Raw genomic sequence first — 19,966 nt, 5'->3', positions numbered from 1 at the left:
ACTATCTCTCTCTCTGCAGATGGTTTGCTCTTATCTAGAAGAATGGCCGCTGCCTCAGTTTTTCGGCTGCTCTTATCAGGGAATCCTTTAAATGGAATATTTACTGGGCCGCCGTCAGAGCTCCGGGGCTCTTCTCTCAGGATGGACCTGAGGCTGCACAAACCCGACCTGACAGAGAATAACTCTGTGATTGATTATACATCCAAGATAAATGAATGAACGGTAAAGCCGTGAATATCCCAAAAAAACGAATGTCCTGGAATTATGCAAATCATTTTTCTATGAAAGTAAGCAGAAAGGAAATGAAAGTGTGTGAAATGCAGGACAGTGAAACTCTGCTGGTGGATTTATCACACATTATTCACTGTGCTCAACCATCAGTGATTGCTTTCTTACCTTAGCAACCGTTACCATGCACCATGTTTTCAGACAGCTCTAGATTGACCTCCGTGAAGTCATGTTAGTAAGATCATGTTCATTCATTTACACATTACCTTTACTTGACTGCATATTATCTGCGACACCGTATGATGAGTTTGCACAGCATTTAAGGCCCTTATTATTTGCATATGAAATCATTCGAAATATGAAGACTTTCTGTTTTCAGACGAGCTCGTGCTGATATTGAGCAGCAGACATTAGCTGGACTGAGATCAGGTCATGTGACTGAAATTCCTGTGTGTTGAATTAATGGAAGCAGTTGAGGGTGTAATTGCAGTGCTGGAGTCAAAGCTGTGAGACACGATAATGTCGCTGAATGAGAGCCCGCCAGAGTTTACACACTCAACAATATTAGCGGATTACACACATCAAACAAGCTCTGATTAACAGCTGAAAGACACACATTCCATATTGCTGCACAATGACGTGTGTGTCCATGTGTGTGTGGTAAAAATGTTATTGAAGTGTATATCCATCCCCACATTCCAGTACTGAATTTTTGTGAATATTCGTTTTTAAGGTTTATCGAAGGAGGACATGTTTCAGACAGTTTATTCATCAATAGGGTAAAATGAAGACACAGAGAGTCTTATGAATCTTATAGGGCTTCCATTTAAACATGTTCCACCCCAACAAACATGTACATGTGTGTGTCAATAGGTGTGTAGCCTCCATTGTGGTAGTAAAACCTGAGATCACATACAAAAAGGGAAATTGATTATTTAGCAAACTTTTCTATTAAAAAAAGTTGCGTATGTGTTAAAATGTAGAAAGGTTTTTGTGTGTACTCAAATTAACTATATGTTGGGGACACGTGTTCCCAGAAGTGAGAAAAACTTGACAAATCTAGAAAGAATCTTTTTGGAGGATGTCCTCATTTGTAAAGAAAACAATAAAAACATTGAACATTTATTTTTTCAAAAGAATAAAAATAATATATTTTAGGGTAAGTGTTGGAGTGTGGGTTGGGTTCGGCTGGTTATACTCTAACTAGCTGTGTTTAAAAACAATACAAGTCTGTGGAATCAGAATCCTCATTGAGATAGATGTGTAAACGTGTGGATATGCTGCCATCTAGCGGTACATTAACTCACATCAAGAGTTTTACTGTAATATAATTGTGAAACCTTTTTGATTCAAGATTCAAAGAAGCTTTATTGGGATGATAGAACTAATTTTACATTTCCAAAGCACAGGAAAATTAAATATAAACATTCTGCACAAATACAGATTAAGATAAAAAATAATAGTACATAATGTACATATCAATATACTTACACTGAATGCTCATTTGCACTAATGGACTACTCTCATAACTGCATTAACTCATCTACTTCACTGTAACCTTAATAACTGCATTAACTCATCTACTGCACTGTAACTTTAATAACTGCACTAACTCACCTACTGCACTGTAACTCATCTATTGCATTATTGCATCTATCGCATAACTAACTGCATCTACTCATCTACTGCACTGTAACTTTCATAACTGCATTAACTCATCTACTGCACTGTAACTGTATATCTGCATCTACTCATGTACTGCACCGTACCTTTAATAACCACATCAACTCATCTACTGCACTGTAACTTTAAAAGCTAATGTCTGTAACTAATGCACACTCAAGTCACTTGCACTATTGTATAGTCTATATTGTTATCTGTTCATAACCTCCTGTACATTAATGTTCACAGTATATAGCCTTCTGTATATATTGTTCATAGTACATACCGACTGTCATATTTTCATAGTACATGCCCATCGTAAATTATTTTCCTAATATTGTATTCTGTATTTATTCACACTGTATATCTGCACTTGCTAATTGCACTTCTGGTTAGACCTAAACTACATTTCGTTACACTGTACCTGTATATGTGTAATGACAATAAAGTTGAATCTAATCTAATCATCTAAAAAAAATAGAAGAAGTGCAGAGAATTAATGACCGTATTGATTTTTGAATAAGAAAAACAATTATTAAGCGGAAAAATATCTGTGGATGAATGTCAATGCTCCAGACCACATAAAAGTAATACATTAAGAAAATAAAATAATCAAAGTGTAATGTAGTATAAACACAAAAGAACTACACTTACCTTCATCAAAATTAATTAAAACACACAAAAATCATGTTTACGAATATGTAATGGATTTATTTTTGTTGTTCGTGAATTGCATTTAAAAAAACTTTATTTCATGTCTGAGGTTGTTGTTTTTCTATTTGTTTGATCTCTCTATAAATATAAAATTAGCGATGAGGAGCATTAGCGATATGATACGTAAATATCTGAAGGACACGTTGTAATCCTAATTTTTTTATTTAATTTAATTTAATTTAATTTAATTTAGTATTTTATTTATTTCATTTATCTTTACATTTCACATTTTAAACAGATCTATAAACCTCCCAATATTGTTTTGTTGTCTATAGAATTTGAAAAATCACGTTCCCAGCCCCGCCCTCTTCATGCGTCATTTCGGTGCGCCATCTGTTGTTGCGTCATCACGGCGCGTCGTGTTCTTTTGGACCCGCTGCAGTTCAGTTCTGATCGGTGAGGATGTTTTCAGCGGTTTTGCGTGCGGGTGTCAGGAGTCTGAGCCGAACACGAGTGAATCACACAGGTGAACACTAAGAGACAACACTGAACAAATGCTTATTTATCCGATCAAATACATGAGATCAGATCTGTGCCGAGAGGTCAAAGTCATGTCATCTTATGATCACACAGAAGCATGTGACTGATCACTTCTGTCATCGATGATCGACTCACATATTACCTCTGATAATATAGATCATGCTCTCTTTATCTTTTCTCTGTGTTTGTGTTTCCGTGTGTGTTTGAGTGTGTTTGCCCTTGTCATGACCCACGTCACACATCGTCTGCTCGCGCACGTATTTCACACATCAATCTCTTTATAACATATTTCATCGTTTAATCTTTGTAAGGACACTGAGTTTTTTAAACATGCTATAAGGTGCATATCAAAGTATACTGTCAAATTCACTTCATATCATACTGTTTGTTTGGGCTTCGCTCTGTATTGTTACCACTCCTCTCCTGACCTCTCAAAGGTTAAATTGTGATGTGACTTTAGATCAGCTTGATGGTGTATCTGACTGAATGTTTTCTGTTGTCTTGTAGCTCCTCTGGCTGTCAGATGTTACTCTCATGCTAAAGTTGAGACAGATGAGGAGTTTGATTCTCGCTGGGTGACGTACTTCAGCAAACCAGACCTCGACGCCTGGGAGCTGCGCAAAGGTGACACAAATCTGTGCGTGTTTCACACCAGAATTTAAAAGAAGAATTGCGATTTCAATACCGTAATTTCTCTTTCTTCAGGCATGAACACACTGATCGGTTATGATCTCGTCCCTGAGCCGAAGATCATCGATTCTGCTCTGCGTGCCTGCAGGCGCTTGAATGATCTGGCCAGCGCCATCCGCATCCTAGAAGCTGTCAGAGTGAGACACCAGACTTTCACTTTCCTGTTTATGTGTCTGTAGCGTAATTCCTCTTAAAGACAAACATAGCATTCATTAATAAAAAAAGGTAATTAGAAATGTTATCAGAGTTAACTCCTTGCGACCTAAAGCTTCAGCTGCATAGATACTGAAAAACTCATTAATGTTAATCACACAACCAGTTAATCCTTGTAAGTGTGATCTGTTCTGTTAATGACATCACTGCTCAGAAGTGTGTGTGTGTGTGTCATCATTAACATTCCTCACACGCTCCTGTTCATTGCCTCAGGATAAATCTGGACCTCATAAGGAGATCTACCCGTATGTGATCCAGGAGCTGAGCCCTACACTGGAGGAGCTGGGCATCTCCACCCCAGAAGAACTGGGCATTGATAAAGTGTAAAGCTGTCACGGTCAGTTGAAACACGAGGACCAGATTTTGTGTTGAAGTTCTTTCAAAAAAATCTGATCGTTGGCATCAGATAAATAACAGCTGTGAGAACCTTTGATTAGAAATAAATCTTTATCAAAGTAGTATTTTGTTTCAATCGTAGTCCTTCTAAAGCAAGTGGTGCTCTGGATTACAACTGTGAGGGTCATATTAGTATTGTACTAATGAGCACATGAAGTATTGACACACAATATTAAGTACTTTGTGGTCTGTCATCTCATGTGAGGGTCTGTAAATGTAAGCTTGAAGAAATGTAAATAGATGCGTCACATGCAAGACTTTATGATGATAACGCTCTGATGTCTGTTTATATTTCAGGTTTTTATGTGAATTTGATGTGGATTCTACCTCTTCACTCTGTGTGATTTTCAAGATGTCAGACTCCGTTCTGTCTTGTGTGAAGCGATGGACCCAATAAACCCAGCAATACTTCAAGAGTGTGACTGTGTGTTGTTTTTATTCAGTATCAGTTCGCAATATTTCTTATGTTTTTTGGAGAGCACTTTAAAATAATATAAAAATAATATTAGTGCATGTGCATATGCATATTCCGCTTATAAACTCCAACAGTATATTTTATTTTGCTGTATATGTTTTAATTGCTTAAAAAACAGATATCAGACTGAAAGTCAGTGTTGCGGTGTTGTTTTATTTATGATAAAATTATGACAAAAAGCCATATCCACATCGAATAATCATTAGAGCATAAGGTCTCTAATTACCAGACGAATAACCCCAAATCGGTGCTTGACGATCAACACAATTTCTTATGAATAATTACTTGAGTATTAAGATTATAAGTAACCCTGTGATGTACTCCACATAGATAATAAACCATTAAAATCGGTTGACAAAGGTAAATGTGCTTTTAGCCAGACAAACCTGCCGCCGTTCACATCTATGAGTGTATGACGCGCGCTCTTGCCCTGTCCAACATGGCGGCGCCGCTGTGACCGCAGTACCGCTGTGACGTCTGTGTGTGGCAGCATTGCGCTGAATGAACTGAATGTGGCGACAGCGAAGAAGAATCACTGTTTACTGCACTGTGTTTAAACAGTGTTAGCATGACTTCACTTGCTCAGATTTAGACATGATTTCTCATTTCAACATTAATTCTGAGACTAAAACATGAACGACACGGAGAAACGAGAGCGCGTTCATTTTCTGTCCGACTCTTCGGCGCCGATGAAGGTGATTTCACTCGACTTTAGTGCTTTAACTCGGTTTCTGTTTCATTGAACTAATCTAAAAAAATACACATGGTTATGTTCTCGGACGTAGAAAATTGACAATAATAAAACTCTAAAGGTCTTGTTTTTAAGCTGTCGTTGAGGTTCGTGTTCGTCGTTGTGACTTTAGTTACATCAGACTGCTTTTGATTTCAGTTTCAATGTTAAACATCCAGAAGCTAAGAATTCATTTGTCAATGTTGGGTTTTGTTCTACACTTGTGTTATTATTAGGTGTGCAAGCATAGTAATCGTAAAACTGTGTGAAACAGATGTCGACGGAGTTTAGCATGTCACACAAATACCCAAACACAGAATGAATGATACACAAGAGCAATAGTTAAATATATGACGAAATTGAGTCTTTCTGAGGACAGGCTGTGGTCACTCATTACGATGATCCATAAAAAAAAACTTTTTAAACAGCAGACTTTAGGAGACAGTGAGCAGACAGAAGATGACAGACGGACAGCCGTGGAGAAGAGAGGACCATACATCATGTCCAAAGCTCCGACATTACACATGAAACTTCGTGAGTAACAAACACCAGAAGCTTTCAAGTATCCCTCCACCAGCATGTAAAGCAGGTCTACACACTATATGAGCCCAGTACAGACCCTATAACGCTAAGCCTTTCATTGCACAGATGTGTTCATGTGTTGGGTCTGTGTTTGGCTTTCTGTGCAGAGAAACAGAGAGACGCTGCCAGAACATCCCTAGAGAAGAGAGGCTTCAGTTCAGACAGACCTGTGCTTCAACAACCCCGACACAAACTGAAGACGTGAGTTCTCATCTGCATGTGTTTGTAGTTGAGAGCGTAGTAGGACACATATGCTGACCTGTACGGTTGAAGGAACAGTTCACCCAAAAATGATTCTGTCATGAATTACTCATCCTCAAGTTGTTCTAAACCTGCATAATGTCTTTGTTCTGCTGAACACAAAGAAAAATATTTGGAAGAATGTTTGCAACTGAGATTTCGGGGGCACCATTGCACTACCATAGTAGAATTTCTTTTTCAGATATTTTGAAGTACTTAGGAAATCAAACTGTTCTGGGTTTGAATACCATTTTTTTTAACATTATTCAAAATATCGTTCTTTGTGTTCAACAAAATTTGGAAGAATGTTCCTTCAAACTTTCCTTTTCATTCCTCCGGTGTGATATATTTAACTGTGTTGATATTTTTGACAGTATGATGTTTAATAAGGGATACACTGCTCTGAGTCAGACAGGAGAAGATTATCTGATCACTCTGGATTCAGACAGGTACATCCAGACAGAGACTTTACTCAGAGATTACGGCGATACAGTTATTATCATCAGTGATTGTGTTCTGTTTATTCTTCTCTTCAGTGAGACAGAACTGGACTGTTCGTCTGGATATTCTTCAGCTGAGGTGAGCTGCTCACAAATACACCACTTTATGTTCCGCTCCACTATGTGCTCAGGCAATTCCATCACCACCCAAGAGTAAAGCGACCAACTGACCATCCCAGCTCAGAGAATTACATCCCCAAACAAGAGCAAAGATGGACTACTTGTCACATTGATGCTAAATTTACAATACTTGGCATTTAATGCTGAACTTACATCACATGACAGCAGTTTGAAGTTATAGCTGCACTCAGTCATTTGAATTGGAGGTTGTTGGGTGGGTGTTTGTGGGGAGTGGGGGGGGCTTGTTGGTTGTGGTTTGTTGGGTTTCATTTTAGGTTAGTTTCAACTTTATTGTCATTACACATATACAAGTACAGTGTAACGAAATGTAGTTTAGGTCTAGCCAGAAGAGCAATAGCAAGTGCAGGATATACAGTGTTAATAAATACAGAATACAATATTAGGAAAATACTATACAGTGGGCATGTACTATGAAAAAAGAAAACTTTACAGAAGGAATGTTCTATGAAAATATGACAGTCGGTATGTACTATGAACAATATATACAGAAGGCTATATACTGTGAACATTAATGTACAGGTGGTTATGAACAGATAACAATTAGACTATACAATAGTGCAAGTGACTTAAGACTTTTTGCTGGGGCTGTGTGGGTCTGGTTACTATTTTTCCCCGGTTGTTCCTTGGTTTTCTAGTGTCGATCGTGTATTGGGACCGGGTTGGACCTGCACGGTTTGGTAGGTGGGGCTTCCTGGGCCGCGGCTGGTGGACTCTCCCTGTTCTTCGTGGTCGTTTGCTCGGTGGCTTTTGGTCGGGCTCACTGAGTTTAGCTATGACACGTCAGAGGAGATTAGCCCCTCTCTGCTGAGTCTGGTTTCTCCCAAGTTTTTTTTTTCTCCATTAATCAATCGTTGGAGTTTGGGTTCCTTGCCACAGCAGGGCAGTGTTGGCTTGCTCACCGGGAGACTGCATCTATTTATTTATTTATTAGATATTATTTGTTAGAATGATCTTGCTTGGTCTATAAACACCATGCACTGTGCTGTGATTTAACTTTCTGTGTTTTTCTTTTCTCATTTCCTCCTGTAAAGCTGCTTTGGAACAATGCACATATTGAAAAGCGCTATATAAATAAATTGAATTGAATGTGCTGAACTGCTCTTTTCGGAACATTTCTGTCATGTTTTTAATTGCTGTATTAAGTGGGTTCTGCTGAATAAACTTGGGTGTAGTTTATCACATTAGACATGATCCATGAAAGGATGGCAACCACACAGCAGTATAATTACTCTTTTAAACAAAATGATGCAAAAATTTCTTGTACAATCTTCCTTTCATATAATCTTTTTTTTTATAATCATATTTGGGATTTTGTTATGTCAAAATGTCTGTATAATGCAGCTGAGAACCTTTGCATTTAGATTTATGCATATGGCAAACGCTTTTATTGCGACTTACATTGCATTATACTATGGATTTGTTTCTAAGTATGTGCAATACCTGGGATGGAACCCATTACCTTGGTGTTGCTGGTGCCATGCTCTAACCACTGAGCTACAGGAAAGCAGTTTTTTTCTGTATGATGAAGGGATTTTGAACTCATTATTTTCAACAGATGTCTTGATGTTAATACATTTACTTCACTTTTTTCGTGACGTCAGGTGCATCCAGACCTGAGCAGACAGCTGTTGAAGGACGGTTATCATCTGGATGAGATACCTGATGATGAAGATCTGGACCTGATCCCCCCCAAAGCCCTGACTCCATCTGTCTGCTGCTGTTCACATACTTCATCCTGTTGTGTGCAGTGATGGACGCCAGTACTGAACACTCAATCTGAGATGACTGGAGAAGAACTGCATTGACATGTTACACTTCTGTGAGGTCACTTCTGCTTGTGAAACAAAGTTTCTCCTGGAAATTTTTTAAATCATTTATTTTATTTGTCATACTTCAATCCCACAGTTCTTTCATGAAAACACACCTAACCTATAAATTATATTTTGTGTGAAAGAATATGAAGCTTTTTTTAGTCATTAGGATTTTTTGCAGAGAAACATTTTTCTGACAATGAAGCACTGCAGTAGAAATACTGTAAGATTATTTATTTAAATCAGAATACAGTAAAAGTAGTTAGACAAATGCTACAATAATGCGTAACAACATGATCATTTAAACATTATTGAGTCATCTTTTCACATGGCACATATGAAAGATGGGGTAATATGCTGTTTAAGATGTAACAGTGAAAAACTCTTCATGTTTCTTGACTTAATATTCTTCAGGAAAAAATCTTGTATATTTTTTACTCGGCTATAGAGTTTCATTACTTGAAGACAGGATTTGGCAGTTTCTGTGTTTTCTCTGCGATGAAAATTGTGTTTAGTAAAGTTTTCATAATGTATTGCCTTTGTAAACTTTTCAAGCTTTGCGAATTCATCAAAAAACACAGAACTTAAAGCTTTACAGTAGAGATGTGTGTTCTGACTATCCGTCAGTGTTCAGCGCTGGAGAATATTTGTATTTGATATGGAGTTAATCTGATGTGGGTTGTTACGTTTGTTCAATTTGTGCTGTGAGACATGAGTTTATTGTTTTACATATAAACTTGTATCATGAAGTGTTTTTAAATACACTAAAAAAAATCTTGAATATTACACAAATATATATTTTGTAACGCTTGTGTGTAACGTGTGTATGTTTTCTGGAAGAGTGTTTTGGTTGAGCATCTAACTGGACAATCCACAACACTAGGCAACAAAACACTTTTCATTCTTTACTTTGTAGATGCAAATTAGTTACTGACTATAACATTCAATAACTCTAGTTATTTTTTCTTTGTTTTGTTTTTTGCAAAAACAATATAACTTGTATTGAATTTTATTTGTGAAATTAAAGGAAACGACACTTAATCTCTACCTTGATTGAAATTTGTATTGTGAAGTTGTGCGTGGGTTCAGATAATATGATGTAAGGCTGCACCTCCTGGTAGTTACAAAAGTCGGCAAACCAGAGCTCCAAAAATATAAAAAATACTTTAATATTTAAAAATCGTTCGCATGGCGCGTGACGTGTCGAGCTGATGAAGAGCTTGTGATCTCAAAGCGTCACGTGTCATGCGAAAGATTTTTTTATTTTTAAGTATTTTTGATATTTTTGGAGCTCTGGTGTGCCGACATTGTTACTTTTTGGATTTACTCCCTTGGTCAAGCACCCATTTGAGATTGTTGTGCGTGTTTTTGTCCTCACTTAGACTGCACCTCCTCTTCATGAACACTAGAGGCCGCGCTTGTGTTGTGTAGCAGTTACTGTCGTCATTGACGATTATTGTCTCGAGTTTTATTCATATATTTTAATTTTACATGTGTTGACATTTTTAAGTTTAACATAAAACATAGTTTCTTTACTTGTTATTCTATTTTCCTCAAGAACAAACAAATGGCTAATGTTAATAGTGAACTATTGTTAATGCACCGGTTATTCATTGGGAACGTGTGTAGAATGGAATTAAATGTTGTTGTTTATTTAACAGTGCAATTTAATGAGTAGTTTATTTCTACTTATTTTCTCAATACCACCTATCTCTCTCTCTCTCTCTCTATCTCTCTCTGTCTCACTCTCTCTCTCTATCTCTCTGTCTCTCTCTCTCTCTCGGTCTCTCTCGGTCTCTCTCTCTCTCTAGAAAAAAATAAATTGAAGGAAAAGGGTGCACTGATCCAAATTTTGTAAAAGAAAGACTGACAATAGAGCATGCTTACTATAGCTTATTTTGATTTTTATCTACATTTATTTTAATGAATTTATGAAGAAATCAATTTTAATTCATTTTTTCAATAATTTTTTTCTCAGTTAAGGTTTTTATCGAGTTTTAAGGCATTGTGGGAACATTGTTCTAAATTAATAAAAGTTATGTAAAGTCAATCTCTCTCTCTCTCTTTCTCGTCGTCACTCGGTTTGTGTGTGTTCACTCATCTCGTACCTGATTCAATTTCACACACACGCGCTCGGTGGAGGAGGAACAGAACACGCGTCCGGTGCGCGTGCACGCATTCTCACCGCCGTGACCGAAAGACGAACGGCGAGCAGCGCGAAACAGCCGCGGAGGAATGATGGACAACACCGACACGAGCTCAACACAGATGGTGAGATAATCCAAACAAAAACACATTATCAGTAACTTTCATGTACAAACACACGGCGTGTAAGTGCAGCGAGACAAATTTCTGACACACACACACACACAGCGTGAATATTACAAACAGCAAAACATTTGTAACACTGTAACATCAGAATACTTGATACTTTGTGTTTTCGTTTGTACATCTGTTCTGATGTTTACTTCTATCGCTTTTAAAGGATGTCAAACATAAGATTGTGTTTTCTGAACCGTAGCTCGTACGCTGTAATTATAGCCTTCATTATCATCTTGAACACGCACGCACGCGCGCACACGCGCACACGCACAAACATGTTGTTTTCATTAGGGGCCTCTGCTTTGATCTCAAACATGTTTTATTCTTTAAAGCGCATTGGTTTTAATGAACGACTGTTCTGTAGAGTAACAATAGAACTGATTCTACTTCAAGCATTAAATAAATGTTGTTTTGGTTTGAAATGAAATGTATCTTTATCAATAAAACTGTGTCAGTCATGATGGAGGAATATTATATTGAAAGCAAACACAGATATTCAGTTAATAATCTGTGTTTTAACAAATGTTTGACGGAGCATTTGTAGCGCTGATTTAAAAGGATAGTTCTCTAAAAAAAAATCTGTTATTTACTAGTCCAACAAACCTGTAGAAATGTCTTTGCTCTGCTAAAGACAAAATAAGAAATTTTGAGAAATGTCACCGTCTGTTCACACAATGGATGTCAATGGAGTTGAATGTTGTTTGTTTCTCAACATTCTTCAAAATATATATTTTCATAAAAGATAAGTTCATGTGCATTGTAGTTGATGTAAAGTGTGTGTGTGTCAGGATGGGGTGGTGAAGTTGGATTCTATGATGGAGCAGCTTCAGCGTCAGCAGCATGCGCGTCTGGAAATCCAGCACAAGGAGCGTCTGTTGCGAGAAGCTCACATCATGTACGCGCAGCAGGTCGCAGCGCAGCAGGCCATACTGGCAGCCGCCCGGGCGTCTGGAGCCGGCTTCATGAGCGCGGGCACTTCAGGACCCCTGGGACCCCCGCTTCAGTCTCAGGTCTCCAATCAGAGCAGCGTGGACTCGGAGCGCGAGGATGAACGGGGCAGAGACTCGGCTGAGGATGAGATGATGGATGGTGAAGAAGACAGTGAGGAAGATGAGCTGCCACCCGGAGCGCTGGACTTTCTCAGGAATCAGGCTCATGTGCTACAGCGAGGGGCCGGGGGTGCGTTTGGAAACTTTGCTGATGCCAGAGCCGCCCAGAGAGCGCCGTCACCCCCTGTCAGGGTGAAAGAAGAGCCCGAGGACGAGGTGTCACACGCAGAGCGCCCGGACACGTCCTCTCCAAACGGCCGCTCGGACTGGAGCTATGAGCAACATTTTAAAGTGGTAAGAAAAGCTGTTCACCTCTTTAATCGCTCGAGTGTTTCCAGGCATTTGACACTCGTATCTTTAAAGCAGATGTCAGTGTGGTAGCACAGAATTCACTTCAGTAGATTTTGATGAGATTTTCAATGTTTTGAGTTTTATTTGTCACAGACATATTCATGTGTGACAGCAGTGTTTGTGAAGGTCTGGTCTGGTCTGGTTTGGTTGATGTGTCTCGGTGTGTTTATGTTCTGCGTCAGCTGAATTGCAGGGGAAGAGTCTGCGCAGATCTCCTGACGTGTTCGCTGGCACTGAGCCTGAACACTTTGCTTTTCTTATTTGTTCTGTCTCACATTGACTTGAGTTTGGCCGGCGTCCAGACTGTGTAATGAGAAATTTGGCGCAGTTTTATGAGTGAGCGCGTGGAAGACGCCGCAGACACGTGCAGCGAGCGTGTCGTTCAGTAGCTCTCCACATGTTTTCATTCATTTAGATTTCATGTGAATATGCGCTGCTGTTGGCAAAGGTTCATAAAGCACGTCTGAGATGTCTGAAGAGCTCAAGCTTCTTGATGGATGCTTGTTCAGTTAGCTTAGAGAGAGAGAGAGAGAGAGAGAGAGAGAGAGTCTGATGTGATTTGTGTTCAAGAGATTTTCCACGTGTATAGCACAATGTGGTGTGTTTCTTTGCATTAATTGAATTTATTTGTTGAATATTTCTGAGCAGAGCTCTTGAAATCAGATGTAACTCAGAGAACTGTCAGGGCTGGACACAGAATGATTCAAAAATGCATTAGAAAATACTAGTGGTGGGCATAGATTATTTTTTTTAAATCTAGATTAATCTAGATTAAAATGGCTCATTTGAATTCTACCCAACTACCCAAATAATGACTAAAAGTAAGTCTTTGAGAACAAGCCTGGTGGCGCATTAGACCAGGGGGTCATCTCCTGTTTCCAAAATGCATCACAAACTGCTTGAGAAAGCTGTTCTACTCTGATAATTGGTGATGAAAATAAATGATGTTCAATAAGATGTACTTGTGTTTACTTCCGCATAAGCTAAGGGATGCTTTGCGTTTAGATGGTACTTGAGACTGGAAGAGCTCCTACAGTACATTTACATTTAGTCATTGAGCTAAAGTGACTTACAAAGAGTTAGGGAGCAATAAGCGATATGTCATACAGGAGCCGTAATACATTAGGTGCCAATACAAATTTACTGGTTTCAACTAAAGCTAGACCACTACCTGTTTAGAGAAAGTTTTTTTTAAACCATTGCACAAGGTGCAAACAACATTAGTCTTGTCGTGGTTTCCATTGGGAAGCTTCTTAAAGATAAATGTTCCCTGAAGCAACCCGGCGGCTTCAAAGCTGCTTCCATGTTAGCACGTCACGTTTGATGTGGTCATTTCACAGTAACGTTATGTTGTGTTCAGACCAAACGCGAATGGCGCGTCAAGCGCGAGTGATTTACATGTTAAGTCAATGCAAAAACGCGATAGACCTACTTGCGGCACGAATCGCGTGAATGAAGCCCTGGTCATGAGATGATGAGGCGGCGCGAATCACGCGAATTGCGCGAATCACGCGAGTTGAAAAATCTCGTTCTCTTTTTTTCTTTATTTAGTTGACAGGGACATTGTACATTATACCAGGGCGTGTTTGAATACTGGATTCTGATTGGCTCGAAGGTGTGCATTAAAACACTATAACGCACGGGTAGCTTCAGTCAGTGTGTTTACATTTGAGTATTTCACCTGATTGATCTAAAATGACACAGTAAACATCAAGAACAACGTTAACTTTGCAAATGAAAGAGGTATAAGCGAGATAATCCACAACTAGCCATGCGTTAAAGGATTTTAATGCAAGACGTGGAGACCAAGAACCACCCAGAGTGAAGTGTCGTGAATTAAAATTCTTTCATCGCATGGCTGTCTGGATTATTTCTCAGATAATAAACAGTACTGTAAATGGAGCAGAATTAACAGAAGCTGTTTTTTACCCGTAGTCGTCTGACAAAATGGTACATGTCACTTTAAAAGGAGTGTATTTGTTAAAAACAACAATATACCTGTAGAAAAAATAAAAAACTAACATTTAAAATACGAGAGTAAATAAAACAATACAGATGAACAGCTTAAAACATGAAGTTAACGGGACAGTTCATCCAAAAATGAAAATCATTTATTTAGGTTCAAATTCTGCAAGACTTCCTACACAAAACTAATTAAAGATATTTTTAAAGAATATTGGGAACCAAAGTAAAAGTCAGAATTTGTGTTTTATTCTCAGCAGCAGGTGTCTGTATGTGCGAGGGGTATGATGTGTGTATTTGATGCATCACACATCACCTCTCTAACAGATGAAACACTCTCTGGTTCAGTACAGATGGTGAGACAGGTCTGTGTCTCATGTGATCTGTCAGCAGTAGATGAAGGGTCAGGTTGCGGGTCTGTGGAGGAGACGGGAAAGACCTTCTGCGCTTAATGATTAATGAACAAATAAAATGAAAACACAAATCCACATGTTAGTTTATCTTAGTGTTCAGTTTATATGTCTGATAATCAATCAGTGGCATTAAGATTCATTTTATCAAGACTGTCACACACTCTGTTTGTGTGTGTGTGTGTGTGTGTGTTCGTTCGTGCACTTGTCTGTTCATGCATGTGCTTGTGTGTCTCTGCGTGCGTGTGTGTACGTGAGTCTGCATGTTTGTGTGCGCGTGTTCATAAGTATGGGTGTGTCTCTGTGTGTGTGTCTCGGTGCGCATGCGTGTTCATGTGTTTGTATGTGTGTCTCTTTATGCATGTGTGTGTGTGTGTGTGTGTATGTGTGTCTCTGCGTGTGTGCGTGTCTCTGCATGTGTGAGCGTGTTTGTGCGTGAGTCTTCATGTTTGTGTGTGCGTGTTCATGTGGATGGGTGTTTCTATGCATTGTGTGTGTGTGTGTGTCTCTGTGTGTGTGTCTCTGGGTGTATAGGATAATGCAATGTAAGTCGCTTTGGATTAAAGTGTCTGCCAAATGTGTAAATGTAAATGTGTGTGTGTGTGCTTGTGTGTCTATTCGTGCTTGTGTGTGCATTTATCTCTCTGCATATGTGTGTCTCTGTGTGTGTTTGTGTGCATGCGTGCGTGAGTGTATGTGTGTGTGTTTGTCATTGATGTATAGTTGCTGACCTCACCCTTCAGTTGCACAGCAGAGTAAATAATTGTCAAACAAGAGTCTGGACAAAGGTGTCGTGTGCACTGTGCACTAGTGAGGGTCCAGAGATCTGTGGGGGCTTTTCTCTCGTGTGGTGACAGCTGACCCTAATAATCCTCAGGTCAGGCCCCCCGGGGTGCAGAGGGGCTCCTCGCTCGACCAGCGCTCTGATCTCTCTTTGATTAATCGAGTTTAATACTCAACTCTCAGACAGACTTTACTGACCATCATGAACACAGTGTGTCAAATAATCTGTAGCCTACATTAGGCATTGAGCTCATTTACCCATCATGCATGATGAATATCTAGTGACCTAGTAAGACTTTTAAATTGTATTGGGAAGTTTCTTATAAATATTTAAATCAACTCGTTTTCCAATCAGCAATATCCGGTCTGTCTCTCATACCGACTGCTGTTAAAAGCTCATTTATTATTTATTCAGCGCTCTGTTGATCAGGCGATCTGGACGGATACCTTCACTGCTGTCAGATTCTACTTCAAGAAGACGTCAAACAGCATCAGCCCTGAAGATGAGGAACACTCAAAGTTTCAATCATTATTTTAAAGACATGAAGCCCGTAAATTACCACACAGGAAGATATCCATTCAAATGTTTTTATGCGGTTCACTAAAGCTTTAAGGATCATGTTCATTGAAATGAATCTGCATGGACCACCGGGAGCATCTGATGGAGTTCTTTTGTTTCACTTCTTGAGTTTGATTCACGTGGCGTTGTTGTTGTATGGAGTTTTCCAGATATATTTGACATTAAATGGTTTATTTTCATAACTCAACGTCTCCCAGTTACTGTAAAGTAGCAGAACACTGAAGACAGTGAGGGATTGTGGGTCACTCATGTAAACATGTATCTATCTTGTGAGTAATGTGTGTGTAGTGCACTAGTATACTCTACTGTGCAGTTTGTTGTAAATGTCTTAGTCTGATTGAAAAAATGTGTTTGACTTCATGACACTGGAAGGTCATCTTGAGCACATTGAATTGTGGGAAACAGTTTGTCAAGACAAGCATCGGTGCATTTTGACTCATGCATTCGACCATTTAATGCACACAGAAAGTTCACACCGCTCACAGTGTACTTACTACAAACAAATCAATCTCTCAGCTCTCATCTGTGTGTGTGTGTGTGAGCGTGCCTGTGTGTATGTATGTCCGTGCATGAGTGCGCGCGTTTGTGTGTATGTGTGTGCATGGGTGTGTATGTGCAATATTGTATGTGCGCGTGTGTATGTGATTTTATCAGCACATGTGTATGTGTGTGCTTGCATGTATGTGTGCGTGTGTGCATGTGTGATTGCATGTGTGCGCGCGCGTGTGTGTGTGTAAATGTCGTTTGTGTGTCTGGGTGCATATGCATTGATTGTATATGCGCACGTGTTTGTGTGTGTGTGTGTGTGTGTTTTGTATAATCTTGCAGGTGACAGTGGAGTGTTAAAGATTCCTGGCGGACAGAAATAGATCTGTCACACGTGGGGGAGGGTATGAGGGTAAATGGTGGGTGGGTGGACTGTAAATGTTGCCCCACCCAAAGGAAACATTCCAAAGAGAATTACAGCCTTAAATCCTGTGACATGACAGATTTCAGACTGAGACTGATTACAGCACAGCTTTCATCTCTGTGGCTTCTGTCTTGTGTAAAACTAGCAGGAAAAAAGCAATATTACATTGTTTTGTTATTACTTTCAATACGACGGGCAGATGCAAACCAGACCAGAATATCATATCAGCGACTTCATTTCAGCCAGAAAGTGATCACTCAGAGTACTCCACCACCGTACATCCATACATTACTCATCCAGAACACCCTAACAATGAAACATTCTTTAGAAAATATATAAGAATGTGAATTTACTCTGCTAGAGATCTTTACTGATGTTTGATCATCTCAAGCATAGAGAGAGAGAGAGAGAGAGAGAGAGAGAGAGAAACACACACACACGCTGTGACCTTCTGACCGCCTGCTGCTGTTTGTTTTGCTACGAGGAAAATTCATGTAAAACAGGTCTGATCTTGTGCTGTCTTTACAACACAAATGACGTGTGAATGAACGCAACATTAATTGTGTGACTGAACAAATAAAATAAAGAAACATCATCAACACAACCTTTATTCAAAATAAAGAATGCAGCTGAATGCTATACTGAGTTTTAGAAGTGGGACTAAATACAGTTTTATTGTTTTAAGAAGAACATTTTGCAGCGCGTTCCCTTTCATAACTTGATCTTCTGTGGTGTTGATAATTATATAAATCTGATTCTTTAAACAGACATTTACCTTAACTGTATGTTTCAGAAGATGACATACGATGTGTGTGTGATATGATGCGTGTGAGTTTTGATGTGTAGTGGACGTGATGGTTGTTTATTCCTGCTGTCTGATTATCTGTGAAATGAGCTCACATGATCTGATGTGAGAAACATGCTGATGATTGATGTAATATGATCACATGCACAGACACGGACACACACACAGACACACACATGCACGCGCACATACAGACACATATGCACAGATACACGCACGTGCACACAAAGACACATGAACACATACAGACAACAACACAGACACCCACATGAGTACGGACACACGGAAACACACACACAGACAAACACGCACACAGACAAACACACACATAACTGTAGCTCAGTGGTAAGAGCATTGTGTTAACAACGCAAGGTTGTGAGTTCGAGCCCAGGGGATTGCACATACTTAGAAACAAATGTACAGGATAATGAAATGTAAGTCACTTTGGATAAAAGCAACTGCCAAATGCATAAATGTAAATAGACACACTAACGCATGCACACAGACAAACTCCTACACACACGCCGTCACAGACACACACACGCACGCATGCGCACACACACTGTCTCTCTCATGTGCAGGAGGATTTTGTATCTTGACTCTGAGATGTTGACTGTTGTGTTATTTTACTGAATGAAAGTGATGTAACAGCAGATCTGTTTGTGAAGCTGAGATTTCTGACCGTTCGCTCTGTGATTGTTGTCTTGTGTCTCGTGTTTTCTGGCGCTGGTCCAGATTGTGGTTGGCTGGCACACGGGCGAGAGACTGTGAGCATGAATGAGATAGATAGAGAGAGAGAGAGAGGGGAGTGGAAGTGTTTTATTTCACGCTCCAGCAGCACATGATGTATAAGTTGTTGTGTGTGACGAGCAAATCTGCCAAAAGACACGCACATGCCCAACCCGACCTGCTCTAAATCCATCTCTGGACAAATAAAGAAATGTTCACTTTCTTCCTGTAGTTCTGGAGTGATCTGGAAACATTATGGGATCAGTGGGAGGCGATGATGAGCTTCTCCAGGGTTTGTCTTGGTTGTGTTCTGGTTCGTGTTTTCTTTTCGTTAATATCTGGGTTTCTCGAGATATAGGCCGATGTTTGAATGTTGGAGATTTGAACAACGATTTACCAGGCAAATGATGGCAGAGCATACGAGTGACGCACGGGCGACATCCACGCTTGACCACTCAAGACTTTTACAATCATGGCATTTGACTGATTCTGCATATGTTTGCTCAAGGTTTTGTCTTGACAGTCGAGCAGATGTCGGATAATCTCTCTCTTCGTGTGCTTGACTTCAATCCAACGAGCTCATTCTACACATAAACATGACATCATCAATTCTCAAAGAATCTGCTTCAGTTGTGTGTTAATGCAGCTCGATAGAATCAAGAGTCAATAACTCAAGACGTCCGGCTTCATAAATCATTCTCTATAGACAACACAATCTAATGATTAACCAAAAACCCCCTGAGGAGACGCTAATGAAAATCAACCACACTTTTATTATAGTAAACGTACAGTAGCCGTGTATTTAAAGAAAATGTTTCCGATATTAGATAACTGATCATGTTTTTTATGATGTTATCATGTTTTTATTGTGTTTTTATTGTGTTGTTTTTTTCATTATTACGGCTTAAATCAAAAAAAAAACTGCAGTTCAAGTGATATTAATTGGAATGCACAATAAAAAAATTTTTATCTCATTTTGGAAATAAACTCTTCATTTGATCAAAAGGTCGAGCTGTGGTAACCGGTGGTTAATTTATGGTTACCACACGTGTAATAACTTTCATGTCAGTGACTCGACTGTAAAGACTCGACAGTTGTTGGGTTGTCTTTACATCTCAGACTGTTTTTGTTTTATTCGAGGCATTTACACACTAATACGTGTGATTTAAATGTGTTTATTTTACATACGTTGATGTATAAATG

General features: G+C 39.2%; 3 protein-coding genes across 5 annotated transcripts in view; all 3 read left to right on the top strand.

Moving 5' to 3' along the window:
* The first annotated feature begins 2,930 nt into the window (after window positions 1–2,930).
* LOC130435675 (cytochrome c oxidase subunit 5A, mitochondrial) lies at window positions 2,931–4,797 on the top strand. Its single transcript, XM_056766456.1, has 5 exons — window positions 2,931–3,070; window positions 3,592–3,708; window positions 3,790–3,911; window positions 4,201–4,324; window positions 4,681–4,797. The coding sequence occupies exons 1-4, from the start codon at window positions 3,007–3,009 to the stop codon at window positions 4,312–4,314; spliced, it is 417 nt and encodes a 138-aa protein (XP_056622434.1). The 5' UTR covers window positions 2,931–3,006; the 3' UTR covers window positions 4,315–4,324; window positions 4,681–4,797.
* A 582-nt stretch (window positions 4,798–5,379) lies between these two features.
* fam219b (family with sequence similarity 219 member B) lies at window positions 5,380–9,909 on the top strand. 3 transcript variants are annotated; one of them, XM_056766208.1, is made up of 6 exons: window positions 5,380–5,553; window positions 6,020–6,122; window positions 6,278–6,371; window positions 6,785–6,859; window positions 6,947–6,989; window positions 8,653–9,909. In XM_056766208.1, the coding sequence occupies exons 1-6, from the start codon at window positions 5,491–5,493 to the stop codon at window positions 8,800–8,802; spliced, it is 528 nt and encodes a 175-aa protein (XP_056622186.1). In that variant the 5' UTR covers window positions 5,380–5,490; the 3' UTR covers window positions 8,803–9,909. The 3 variants fall into 3 exon arrangements, with proteins under 3 accessions (XP_056622186.1, XP_056622185.1, XP_056622187.1); XM_056766207.1 differs by having other exon boundaries at window positions 6,017–6,122; XM_056766209.1 differs by lacking the exon at window positions 8,653–9,909 and adding an exon at window positions 7,687–8,644 and having other exon boundaries at window positions 6,017–6,122.
* Window positions 9,910–11,027: 1,118 nt separating this feature from the next.
* The window catches only part of si:dkey-205h23.1 (AT-rich interactive domain-containing protein 3B), a 30,077-nt gene continuing 21,138 nt past the window's right edge, over window positions 11,028–19,966 (top strand). Inside the window, exons 1-2 of the mRNA XM_056766785.1 lie at window positions 11,028–11,133; window positions 11,973–12,527. Coding sequence (XP_056622763.1) covers window positions 11,098–11,133; window positions 11,973–12,527 — 591 coding nt within the window. The 5' untranslated portion in view covers window positions 11,028–11,097. The remainder of the gene's footprint in view (window positions 11,134–11,972; window positions 12,528–19,966) is intronic.

This window comes from Triplophysa dalaica, chromosome 14 (assembly GCF_015846415.1).
Source record: "Triplophysa dalaica isolate WHDGS20190420 chromosome 14, ASM1584641v1, whole genome shotgun sequence".
Lineage (NCBI taxonomy): Eukaryota > Metazoa > Chordata > Actinopteri > Cypriniformes > Nemacheilidae > Triplophysa > Triplophysa dalaica.
The sequence above is the reverse complement of the archived record's forward strand: the minus strand, read 5'-3'. Positions and strand labels throughout refer to the sequence as shown.

What these genes read in the sequence shown, in the direction of transcription:
- LOC130435675 (XM_056766456.1), top strand. Translation starts at nt 3,007, where the DNA reads ATGTTTTCAGCGGTTTTGCGTGCGGGTGTCAGGAGTCTGAGCCGAACA. An exon ending in AACACGAGTGAATCACACAG is followed by an intron (nt 3,071 to 3,591) that starts GTGAACACTAAG and finishes GTTGTCTTGTAG; the next exon opens with CTCCTCTGGCTGTCAGATGT. An exon ending in CGCCTGGGAGCTGCGCAAAG is followed by an intron (nt 3,709 to 3,789) that starts GTGACACAAATC and finishes CTCTTTCTTCAG; the next exon opens with GCATGAACACACTGATCGGT.
- fam219b (XM_056766207.1), top strand. Translation starts at nt 5,491, where the DNA reads ATGAACGACACGGAGAAACGAGAGCGCGTTCATTTTCTGTCCGACTCT. An exon ending in ACTCTTCGGCGCCGATGAAG is followed by an intron (nt 5,554 to 6,016) that starts GTGATTTCACTC and finishes CTTTTTAAACAG; the next exon opens with CAGACTTTAGGAGACAGTGA. An exon ending in GACATTACACATGAAACTTC is followed by an intron (nt 6,123 to 6,277) that starts GTGAGTAACAAA and finishes CTTTCTGTGCAG; the next exon opens with AGAAACAGAGAGACGCTGCC.